Source organism: Argentina anserina, chromosome 7 (assembly GCF_933775445.1).
Source record: "Argentina anserina chromosome 7, drPotAnse1.1, whole genome shotgun sequence".
Classification (NCBI taxonomy): Eukaryota; Viridiplantae; Streptophyta; class Magnoliopsida; order Rosales; family Rosaceae; genus Argentina; species Argentina anserina.
Window position 1 is genome coordinate 5,253,586 of NC_065878.1, and position 13,192 is coordinate 5,266,777.

Below are 13,192 nucleotides of genomic sequence, written 5' to 3' on the forward strand. Positions count from 1 at the left end.
CTTTCAGCTGGGTTTATGCAAGTTTCCAGTATAGTATGTCACAACAATGAGTGGACATATCTTGGATCTTTGAAGTACAACATTCTAACGTTCACACCTATCTTGGATCTTTAAATCTCAATTTGCTGGAAATGCATTACAACATAGTCCATATATGTTTGTTGTGAGAACAGTTTGTACATCACAACTTTCACAGAATCAGAGTTATCTAATGTAGGGGGAATTTGATGCAAAATATTTCGATTATCGAAAGTGAACAATTTGAATATGACATACGAGCAGAGTTTGTGAAGCAGGAAACCAAGAAAAACTAGATAGAATTCTGAACTACAAAATGAAATGGAAACGGTACAACCAAAACTTGTTCACGAAAGATATGAAAACAATCAGTCAGCTTCAAGGGCAGCAATTTCATATCTGACTTCTTCCAAGTGTTCATTTATCGCAGTCACAGAATCCTGCACCCCTCGAATGGCTTCCTTGAGTGCATTATCATACTGGGCGTTGGCTTCTGCTTCTTCAGTTCCAGCAGCTTCAGTTATCTCATGGAGATGCACGCACTGATGCTCCATTGGTTTCTCAAACCTGCAGTTTTCATGACTCACCAGCCGCTCCGAGGGTCGACCAGCCTTCTTCAACACCTGAAGTGTAGCCGTCTATACAACAACCACCATGCCCGTTTTAGCATAAAATCCAAACAAACAAGCAGTAAGGATAAGAATACTGAATATGATTACCAGGTTCAATTTCTGCTTCTCCTGCGTCTGAACAGCTCGGAGGAGATGGGCTAAATCAAGGCGGCCATAATCAGGACCCAGAAAAAGAGATTCCAAGTGAAGCACTTGTTTCGAGCAGTCATTGAATTCCTGGGTGACGTCGCCGCAAAGCGTTTGATAGGCGGACTCAGCAGAGGAGGAAGAGGAGTCCATGTAGTGCGCGAAGCCCAATCGGAGCTTGGCGTAGGCTTCCGCCCTGCGCTGCTGGATTCCGAGGAATTCGCCAAGTAATTCAGCGGTGGAAACCTTCACAGCATCTTCTTCTTCTTCTTCTTGGCCGTCGTCTCTGATCGATAACTTCTTCTCGAATTCTTCCATCACTCGATTTGCCCTAAAACCCTCTCTTTTCAGTTCCTCATTAAATCATTAATACAGTGAGGGCATCAAACCGAGCCGGGGTTCGGGTTATCGCTCCGACCGTATCTTTTAAACGGGTCGGTTTTCCAAACTTGCAACTAAGAGTAATTTCTTTGGAGGCTGTAATTAGCACACTCAAAATTAAAATCTCCACTCATAGTATTTAAAAACAAATTCTTTCTTTTATCTTTCTGCACTATCTAAATACTAACCTCAAACACACTCTATGGGTGTGAAAAAAAAAATTAATTGAATGTAAGAGAGAAATATGTGTGAGAGAGTTAAATGTGAGGGATTATTATCAATTTAGACTGAATTTTTCTTATTTTCTCATTTCTCTTCCGCCCGAATCATTTTTTTTCTTTAATCTATATTTTGTAAATTAAAATTATATTCTTCAAACCATAACCAATTAGATTTAGGACTTTAATAAACAATATGGTTTTTTAGGCAGATAAAAAATTTAACCAGTTAACATGTCAAACTTTTCTTCTTATTTTATTAATAGAAGATACGTAAATTGAACGTTAAAATGAAAATATAAGGTAAAAGAATGGGATAATGCAAGAAGTCCTTAACTTAAGAGTCCTTATTAGAAAGGCTTCCGTTCTTTTTGTGTTCTTATTTTTGTTGTCCTTATTCATCTGTTGTTCTTTGTAGAGAATCCCGTCCAAATTCTACGAGATTTGTTTTTCCCCCTTTTCTCCAATCAACAATGGTTATCAAAAAATATTACTATCTCTTGGTCAGAGCAACTTTAATTCTTGACTCAAAAAAAAAATCTATGAAATTATGAAACATAAGATACTCATTAAATCATATTCTCAATTACATATGCACTTTTTAACTTCAAAATAGACATATTGCTGGTCTTGCTATCTCATTAAACATTGTACTAAAGAGAATAAAGTATACATTAGATATACACCAAGTCCCCTTCACCCAAAAGATTTTGTTGTAGCTTCAATGAGTTCAACAATTCTCTCCCATCCATCATTTACATATCATGACAATCAAGCCATAAATATCATAAGGATGATAAAAGAACCAATTCCTTCCCCTAAAATTCATTGAGATCTTCTCATAGTCTAAAGCAACTGTATGACAATGCTCACACTGGTGCATATATGTGAGAGAGTAATAGGAAGAGTTGAGATTTTGACTTGGATTGGCTAACAAAAGGTTGGACTATTGTCGTGGAAGCAGTGAATTGAGATGAAAATACTCACTTGAAGGAGATTTTTGGATTTCTGAAAAAGAGAAAGAAAACATTGTTTTCAACTAAAGTCTACAGGGAAAAGAAAATAGTCCAAAAAGATTATTGAAGGATATTTTAGAAAGTGCAAAAAGATGTGAGAGAAAAATTATTTAAAAAATAGGAGGGTGTGCAGATTTTAATTTTGGCTATGTCAATTTCAGGCCCATTTTTTTTTTGAGGCAAAGTCTTATATTGATCATTTGTAAGAATCAACTTCCACCCTCTCAGTTTATGTTGAGATTGAATCCAAAGTATTAGAAAGTCTATAACCCTAGCAATCTCTGATATTTGCTAAAATGTAATCATGAAATAAGCTCCAAAATTACAATGTGTTAGCAAACTAACTTATCAGAAGAAAACCATGATCACCTTGGGCCAAATGGAATCCCCTAGGGGCATCTGGAAAGAGAATGATTGCATAGAGACCGACTTCAATTCCCACTTAAAATAGATGTTTACTAACTTAATTAGGGAATGATTAATTTGGGGGGGGGGGGGAATTGATTCGTAAAAGCATTTATTGATAATCCCAAAATCATCATTTATTGATAATCCCAGAAGTACCCCTACACATGATTTGTCACATTTCAGAAAATGATGCAACCAGTATATTTGAGTTAAAATAGAGATTAGCAAATGTAATTCATGTATTACACTCACTAAGATGAAGAAAAATAAGTACAAGAAAAACAACCAACTTAAAATATTTTCGCGAATAGAAACAATTTACAAATTTTACAAGCGAAAGGCGAAAGATGGTAAAATGTCACCGACCCAAGTTTTAACTACACAACAACAACCCAAAATTAGAAACACTACAAAGTGGTGACAATATTTTCATATACAACCTCGGAAAAATACAAATATAAGGCATAAACGCGAGGAAGTCAAACATTAAGACAATAGATGAATGATGACTCTCTATCGATGCTCTTAGCTCCAAAATATCAATCATAACCGGCAAGACACTATAGTAGGGGTGAGCGTTATCCTCACTTGCCCAGTAGGGCCCAGCCCACCCAGGATTTTGAAAACCAAAATCGGGTAATGATAGAAAATAAGTTTTAGAAAACGTTGAAGGTAAGTTATTTGGCAGCCAATAAAATCATTTAATAAAACAATGCACGTTTTATAAATATCATGCTAAAACAGTAAGGTCTTTTTCATAGGATTGTAATAAATGTAATGGGAATGCATGATCGATCTTAACGACTAGGAGGCGAATGAGTCATATCTGAAGTCGAGGCCAACCACCCTTTAAGACAATATAGGAGCGAGAGTGTCAATTTAAGACAATATCTTAAAATAAATGAATAGCGCGCAAAGTGGAATAGTAACAAGACATTGCCCCTCTAGAGGTTTTACGGTTTTGACACCGAGAGGTCTTGGACCAGTATCCTAAAACCTTATTACTGTAAGGTCTATAACACTAAACAATCCTATTTTAAACGTTGTATAGTCTCGGTCTTTCACAAACATTTAATGCATCAATATTATTAAGTAAAAAAATCAATCTCGAGTCATAGACTATGAATTACATATAATTGGCCAAAGCAACATGAGAGAGTTAGATCCCCTACCTAGAATGACATGCAGAATTCTCTAAGTCCATAACGTATGCTTCCGCTCCAATCTTACTGCTCCGATTGTTGAGCAGCTCTTGTTCAAGTGATTTCTGAGTTTGACTTTCCATTGATTGTCTTTATTAGTTTGACTAAGAGTTGATTATGTTGACTTTGTTTGACCTTTTATCAACTAATTCTCAGATAATTTGAAAACAGTTTGACTATAGTCGTCGAATGATACTAAGCATGCTTTAAGATTATTAAAGATACTTACGCAAAATAGCCGATTTGCACCCTAAATTTGGTCATAATTGTCAATTTGCACCTTGAACATGCATTAGAGTCAATTTACCTCTAAACTTGGTAAAAATTGCCGATTTGCACCATATCCGTTAGATTTAATATTTTCCATCCAATTTTAAGTCATATGTCATGCATTTGAGGGGCAATATTGTCATTATATATTTATTCATATTAAATAATGAAATAAATTAATAAAATTATTTAAGATAAACACTTGTTACAATGTTTTTTTTTCGAAACATGTTATGATTTATATATTTATTATTTTACGTGATATGATATGTTAAAAAATATTAGAAAAATATAAATAAAAACATTGAAAATTAAAAATAAATGTGTGTTTTGGGAGAATTATTATTCTACAATTGTGTGTGTCTTAGCCTTATTAGGTTTCCTATTAGAAATTCGCATCTCTGTAATAGATTAGGACTCCGAATCTTGCAAGATTGTGGTTATATAATGCCTATATATAGGCCTCATTTTCAATAATTAAACGGTTACGTTTTGTTCCATTATGTCGTTATTATTCTCGTTTCGTTCCTCCTCCAACAATGTATACATATATATATATATATATAATACACTATTTGAATGAGTGTGTTTATTGAATATAGAATTCGAAATAGGGTTAAATATGTAGAAAAAAGATGTAAATAAATAATTTAATTAAAAAATAATCCCCTTTTAAAGAATATTTTTATTTGTTTTTAAGAAAAATATAAATTGAAAATGACAACATTACCCCTCATGTGCATGACATGTGACACAAAATTGGATAGAAACAGTTAAATTTAACAGATGGGGTGCAAATCGGCAATTTTTACTAAATTTAAGAGGTAAATTGACTCAAATACAAATTAACAATTTTAACCAAATTTAGGGTGTATTTTAACAATTTTACCAGATAATTATAACCATATCGACGATTAATTTAATTACCAGACACATATCTAAGTGAAAAGAGTTTTCGATTTCTGGGCGGAAATTAGAATTAGAATTATCATTTGGTAAAACAGTCAAAGTAATTAGTGAAATAGTAACTTTCTGCCAAGGGCAGAAACGTAATTTCCATGGTAGTAAAACAGTAAAAGGGTAACTCTACAAAAGTAAAAACCCCAAAATTTCACCTTATCACTCCGATCACAATTCCGGCTCCCAATTGCAACTCCGATAAGCACAAGGCAAATATGCAGTATACAAAAGAGCTTCCCAACATCTCAAACATACCAAAAATCCAACAAGCATCTTACAATTCAGAGGCCAAAAACGGGTAAATCAGCTATCTCTTTGAACTAAAATGCAGAAAAGATGAGACTGCTTCTCTCGGTTCCAATTCCAAGCTATTGCTGCTGCCTTAATGTTTCCATAGCTCACTCTGAGCCTTCCTTGTCATCAGTGTTGTGACGAACCAGAACAGAGAAGAAGAAAGAGAAGAATACATTATAATCTGGGTTTTCAACAAACCGAAGTGAGCAGAATAGGTCCTGAATCGAAGAGGGAGTCGCTGCAACCCTCAAAATCGCTGCCTTGAGAAGAACGACGGTGGAGCAGTGGCGGCGACGACGACGTGGCAGAGGAGAAAGAAGGGGATGAGTCTCCGATTTAATGAAATTGAAGATGGAATCGAATTGGGTTTCAAGGGAATCAATTCAAGCTTACCAAAAGAAGGAAGATTTGATCGACTGGAGCATCGATCGGACGCCGGAGCTCCTTAGCCGATCTTCACCGTGTTAACTCCGATTTGCCCAAAATCGGGGTTGTTATGTTAAGCCATTGATATGTATAGATAGAGAATCAGATGGTGGATATGGTGGGAAGTTGCATGTGGGCTCTCTTTCCGGACGGCGGCGGTGTGAGGGCAACAAGGAGTTGGCGGTGGTCGTTCGGTGGATGAAACAGAGGGAAGGCTGTGTGTTGTCGAGAATGAAAGAGAGGAGAACAAACTTAAATGAAGAGAATTGGGCCAGAAATTGGGCTCGGTTTAATGGACTGAGAAAGGATATGAGTGGGATTTTCTCAAAGCCTAGAGCTAGCCCAAATCAACTGATAGTAAAGGCCCAAACGCTAAGGTTTGACGTTCTTAAATCGACAACTTAGTAAAATATTTTCAAAGCACAAAATAATTTGTAAAGTTAAAAAAAAAAATAGAGCATCGTACACTTTTAGCGACGTGTAGTTTAATATCGACGTATTAAACCACGTTAATCTACAAATGTCTATTAGTTAAATCTTAATGTGTCGGTTAAACGAGATTAAAAATCTCAGGTATTACATGATTATCCTTCCGAATTCTGATTCCTACATATTGGTAAACACATGGAAGGGAATCAATCCTAGTATTGAATCTGATTCCGGATTACAAATATACACAAGGATGAAAATGACTCATCCTCTCTCCTATTCCTTACCAATCCCATTACGGATTAGTAAACATGGCCGAGAAGAAGAGACCTCTTCCACCATACATGTGTCGACAATGAACTTTGATGACAATCACACCATTGACCCTTAATTTATAGCGTTGTGGGATATGAAGTTGCACAACTTTTTTCTTTTCTCCTCTTTTAGTTGTGATTGATAATGACCAAACGTGCCTATTCTTATTACCATCATATGATTTGATACTTGCACAATACATTACAAAAAGACTTGGTTGTAGGATCCTTTCTAAAAGACAACGTTACCAATTTACCAGATGAACAGTAGGTATTACTGTACATTTAAACAAAAATATCACTTCCTCCAGGTTGAAAAGCCACTCCCCAGACTTGATCATGATGCTTGCTCATTGTCTGAACGGTTGTCTTCATGCCAGTATCCCACAGCTTTAGAGTTTTATGACTTGAACCTGTTTCAAGGGTCGCCCCATATGTGATTGCATCCACACCAAGACCCAGGCCGTTGTGACCTGACATGGACCAAACCTGGGTTATAACCCCTCGGCAGCATAACTTCGCACATGGTTATCGTCTGAGCCAGTGAAGAGTAGCCAAGGTTCAACAGGGGAAAACAAAAGGGGCTTTACGGACATGCAGTGGCCTTCCAGGTGCTGCAGAAACTTGCCACGATCTGAGTTGAAAACAGAAACAATTCCATCCACAAGCTATGCATCTCCCATCAGGACTCCAGGAAACTGATAGCACAAACTTCTAACTGCTGCTTTTGTCAGCTGCTTGGTTCCTTCTGACGAGGAATCAACAATGTGGCAACCAGGTTTCATGAGTTCCAGACCCTGACTGAGGCACTACCACCACCTGCCGCAGATAGCATAGTACCCTGTTCAAGAGCCACAAGTTAGCATCAGTTTATTTGGAAGAAGGACATCTAATTTATCAATTCCGCAAAGTTTCAAAACTGAAAAAGAGGTATGCAAAGTTTTCAAGCGGCCACAAATTCCTAGTACGTGACAATATATACCATTTCATTAGATGCAGTGATAGGATCACAAAGTGTGACGTTCTTAATGTATATATGCCCTATTTTTATGCTTTGTTACTTCTTATTTAGTTGTTTTAGGTTCATATTTGTCATTTCTATGTTCTAAGAAGAGCTATTTCAAATTTTGAATGAATTGATGATGAAATTGTGCTTAAGTGTTAGAAATCCTTATTGAGCTAGGATTCCTTACTCGACTAGGACTCTACTTTCCTATTTTCATTATTTTCTATTCCTTAATTGACGATTTCTTTTCAGGAAAGACAAATCATATTTGAAAAGGAAGAAGAGATGTCGAGATGCATTCCTAGTGAGACAAGGAAATCATGTTCGAGTTGAAGAAGGAGAAGAGGAGGCCGGCCTAGCTATTCCTAGTTGGACCAAAAATGATGCCGTGCAACCCTTATGTGGTCTCCATATTGGACTTGATTTCCTACATCAAGTTGGATTTGGAGTACATGAATCAAAATCCATATCAAAGAGGATTTCAGTTTCCCAATTGGTTTCTATCTCCTAAATGGGACGGCAAGGGGCTTCCTAGACTCCTATATATAGAGGCTCGGCCTCCCCATTCAGATCATCATTAATCTTTCACACAAACACAAGCCTAGCTCTGCCGAATTAATCCCTCACCCTTCCAAGAAATCCTAAAACCGATTCCACCATTCTCCACCAATCAATAGCCTTCAAGCACGCTTGTGAAGAAGGTTCCATCCATAGAAGTCACGGCTACACTTTGTGAGATTGCTTGATTTATAAAGTGTAACCATGATTTTCTCTATGTCTATTTCGGTTTTTAGTTTTTCTTGTTCTTGGATGAGCTTGCGATTTGTGTAGAGTAATCTTGTTTCGATTTTGTCTATGAAATAGCTACTTGATTCAATTTATATAAAGTTGCGATTTTAGGTTTTTAGTTCTATGATTTTGGTTTCTGCCGTGATCTATTCTTGAGTGATTTCGATATATTTATGTTATGCATACGCTTGTAGCATGATATTTAGGTTGTTGGATTTATGACTCATGCTATGAACATGTTTATCTCTTCTATGTGATTTTCGAAATTGCATGATTGTTGGTTAAGTAGGTGACATGCTTAATGAATTCAATATGCGTGGCTTTGAAGTTGCATGGTAGGATAAGTATGTTAGATTTCGATTAAGACCGCTTGGAATGAATCGAATGTGTTAAGTGTCTATGTGTTTAGGTTGCTGCTTAGGACCCTAATTGCATGAACCAACCTTAATTATTCATGATAGTGTCTCGGCATGATTCTTAAAGGAGGACTAGAACTTGATTTTCGTTACCTTTGTATGAATTGTTGTGGTGATGTATTATGTGTTGGTTGGTTGATCACATGTATATAGTAGTTTATGTTTTATTTTATGTTTTTATATTTGATCCGAACTATATATCAAATCATTTATATCTTTATGAATTCGTGTTAAATGTTTGTGATTCTAAGCCTTGTCTAGATCCCCGGTTTGTGAACGATACCCTCTTACTTTATACTACTAACGATGCTTACAGGGTTAAATATTGATGTCGAGTAATCGAGCAATCATCATGCATAGGAGTAGCACAGACTTGAAAAATTTATAACACTAATTACATAATTTATGCTACTGATGCTGTTGGGGATAATTTTTTTTTTGTTCCTTACCTTATAGGGTGCAATTGGTGTGCATGAGGCCATGAGTGTAAAAAAGTGATTATATTGCATCAAGATGACGAACTCAGTTGGGTTTGTCTGTCAGGGTAACCAATGATTTCAGCACACCAGGACAGATCTTGTCAGCAATTGTGTATTGACTGAAATTTCTATTCTTATTAAGGTCTTTTACGAAACCTTCACCCATATGCTTATATGAAAGAAATTGAAACCCATACTCGCATTGCTAAGCTTACCAATTCGCCAGTCTATTATTCAATCATCATCAGTCCTCATATTTTCTTAGTTTTCGTCAGAAGTATTATCACTCCATCACAACTCAAAGTTCATAAGGATTCATGGAAATCAGCGGTTACAAAAGATCTAGGTCTAGCAAGGCAATCAATGTCATCCAAAACTATTACATTGAGAAAGATAGGAGGAATTGGAAGATTAACAAGGTCAAAATCCATCTCTGTACTTCTCTTGGCTAAGCAATCAGCCACCATGTTCCGCTCCCTATGGATATGACTGATGGAAATTGAATCAAGGGCCAAGAAAAAGTTCTGTAGCTTGACCATAAGGTATCAAGCAGAGCCAATTCAATGCCTAGTACTCTACTTCACTCTTCTTCTTCTTTTGGTGTTATGGGGGTACAACTCTACTTCAATCGTGGGTTTCTATACGAACTTTGGTAAATGTTGGAGACTCTAAAAGGGGTGTATTGTATATAGAATTAGTGGGAGTTAAAAAAAATCAATTGATTTCAAAAGTCTAGGTGTATTCAATACATACTTTTAATTATCCATATAAGTATATGTGTATTTAATTAAGATTTTTAAAAGTCATTATAAAATCCATGAGAGTATGAGAGTATACAATCATGACTTTTCAAAACAAATAGAAGTCTGTGAGTATTCAAAATATCATTCATACTTATAAAATTATAAACTTATAGAATCTCATCATTATAATGTAATATATACACACCAGAGTCTAAAAATTGTTTAGCCGACCAAAGTTTTGTATAGACTTTTGCATGGACTTTTTCATTTCATTCAGAGATTACTGTTCATCATCCATCATTTTTCTTTATTTTCTTTTTGCCTTTTCTTTACCGATTATTTTTCTTACAACCCAACATGGTTATTCACCCTTTAATTATTTTCTTCTTATCTATATTATGTTCTTACCTTGTATCTTTATACTTACTAAAATCTCATTTTCAATTGTGGACACATGTCCAATGCTACCAATAAAAACAATGACAATGAAAGAAGTACATTAGAAAAAAAGATTAAATTTGAAGAATTTCTCTTACTTTCTTATAAATAATTGAGATTCTCTAATTTCTTTATAATAGACACAACCAATAAATTTTCTTAGAATAAATGTAATACCCGAAAACCATAGCTGAAGTTTATTATACTAATTATATTAAGGGATATATATACTTATCGATTTAAAAAAAAGAAAAAAAAGAAAAAGGAAGTCGGTTTCGACCGACAAAGGGCAAGAGATAAAACCAAAAAGACTGGCATGAGAGGGGGATACCTCAACTCGGCTCCTCTCTCTCTCTCTCTCCATCAAATATATCGTCAAGCACTATCGCAATGGACAACGACGTTATCTGTGGGAACCAATCTACAAGACCATGCCTAAAAAATTTCTCATCTTCTCCTCTATAAAACTGCTCCCCGATTTCAGTATTTTGTGTGTTTGGAATTATTACTTTTGATTTATTTTGGGTTGGGATGTCACAATAACAATTGTTCCATAAATTTTTTTATTAGCATGCATTAAGTCTCCGTTTAATAGCACCCACGAGGTGTTAGAGAACCAAACCAACCTAAATGCTTAAGGCGCACTCAGGAGTAAAACAAATTATCACAGAACTGTTGACACTGAAGCAACGAAACCGTTGATAGATCATTTTGTTAGAACGTCTATAAAATACCCTGAAAAACATCATCGTTAGTATATAATAAGCAGGGATCGTTCAGTCCGGGGAATCAAAAGGGCCTCAAAACTTATCATGTTAATGGGGGGGGGGGATTTGATTTGGATTCTTAAACTACAACTTAAAATAAATCCTAAATTACTTATATACAATTGATCAACCATTCATCACATAACCAAAACACGAATTCTACTCAAGAAACATGTATGACATGCATAGAACAACATATAGGCAGCAAATTATTTCGATTCTTTCTAAGTCCATTTCAATTCCAATTCTAATTAGAGTCCGAAGCGGTTTCATCTAATCGTTAAGACTTCTTAATTATTTAGAATCAACGAAGCGTTCAATCCTAAACATATGCTAAAAAGAGTTCAACATAACGAAGCGTTCTAGTTAAACAACAAAGTAGCACATAAGCACATTAAGTCGAATTGGAGACATCTAAGCAAGCATGGCGTCACTCATCTTGATTAAACATGCAAATTCCTAGAACTATCACAACCCTAAACAAGTATCAATAATTAAAACACGAAGCGCATATTCAATCAAAGAACACTTTGGTGAATTAAATCGCAACCCTAGGAGAACCATGGCCTTGGCTTCCTCAAGCATTGATTTAGATGCACAAATTCAAGGAATTAATTGAAATAAAACCTAAATTAATTTCGAAAACCTACTGCCCATAGCTATTATACACGGCATAGACACATATTGCATGAGTTCATACGATCAAAACATAAAACCAAAGAAGTCTGAATTTATATTCTTCATATATGAAACAGAAAATAACATCCAATGATTCATACAATAAATTCGAAATTTACAGAAAACCAAAAGAAAATTTACAAGCCATGGATGAATCACACATTAGAAACCTTGAAGGATGGAGGAATGTGAATTCGGTGGTGGAATAGGCAAGAGGATGGCACGGCAAAGTGGAGAATGAATGAAGTTTTTGGCTCGAATTTTCAGGATATTTTTGGGCAGCAATTCGGCTGTGTTTATGAGAGAATGGTGATGGTGAATTGTGAGGGAGGCCATGCCTTTTATAGAGGAAGGAGGAGAGGAGGGGCTGCTAGGGTTTTTGATGGGCTGATCCTCTATTTTTTTTTTCTTTTGTTTCCTTCTTTTCTTCTTCTTTCCTTTTAATTGCCGGATGAACCTTCCCTCATTTGACGCTGCATACTTCTTCTTTTTCATCTTATTCAGAAACTAAATTACTTCTTTCTTTTTTCTCCTTTTGTTTCCTTCTTCTCCTTTTTCTTTCCGTAATTTCCAAGTCATTATCTCACATTTAATTCTGAAAATAAGGAAAGGAAATAATAAATATAAATATGTTTCAGGATGAAATAATTGTGTATTATTGAATGATATGGGGGCCTATATATAGGCATTACAAAACCACAATCCAGTAGGAATCGGAGTCCTAATCTATTATGGAGATGCTAATCTATCTCCTAACAGGAAACCTATTAGGCTAAGACACACACAAGGGTAGAATATTAATTCTCCCGGAACACTCCCCCTTGTGTCGCATGCCTAGGTTGCATGGTGCACACATCGTTGCCTCGGTAAAAACCTTGTCAAGCAAAATAAAAACCTCTTGGGTAAAAACAAAAGCTTGATCGAAGGGAAAAAGAGCACAACGCACCATCTACATTTGATAGCATCATGTGAGGTAGACTCCTCCTGAAGTCTACGAAACAACTCCCCCTGAGTAGTGCCATAATCATGGAGTACAAAGAACAACGTACACAACATTCATTACATGCTTCTCAAACGTAGTCTTGGGCTAATGATTAATCATTAATCTAGCCACACATCCTTAGATCATACATGCTATACTTAGCCAAACTTAGATATTAGGAAACAAGATTGCATAACAAC

General features: G+C 35.7%; 1 protein-coding gene and 1 pseudogene across 1 annotated transcript; both read right to left on the reverse strand.

Moving 5' to 3' along the window:
* Positions 1 to 198: 198 nt before the first annotated feature.
* LOC126803041 (uncharacterized) lies at positions 199 to 1,137 on the reverse strand. Its single transcript, XM_050530788.1, has 2 exons — positions 738 to 1,137; positions 199 to 656 (listed from the first exon to the last, which is right to left on the reverse strand). The coding sequence occupies exons 1-2, from the start codon at positions 1,092 to 1,094 to the stop codon at positions 387 to 389; spliced, it is 627 nt and encodes a 208-aa protein (XP_050386745.1). The 5' UTR covers positions 1,095 to 1,137; the 3' UTR covers positions 199 to 386.
* A 5,776-nt stretch (positions 1,138 to 6,913) lies between these two features.
* LOC126803455 (WD repeat-containing protein VIP3-like) lies at positions 6,914 to 9,851 on the reverse strand (annotated as a pseudogene).
* Positions 9,852 to 13,192: the final 3,341 nt, after the last annotated feature.

Coding starts and splice junctions, on each gene's coding strand:
- LOC126803041 (XM_050530788.1), bottom strand. CDS start 1,094: ATGGAAGAATTCGAGAAGAAGTTATCGATCAGAGACGACGGCCAAGAA. Junction 657..737: donor AGAAGCAGAAATTGAACCTG/GTAATCATATTC, acceptor GTTGTTGTATAG/ACGGCTACACTTCAGGTGTT.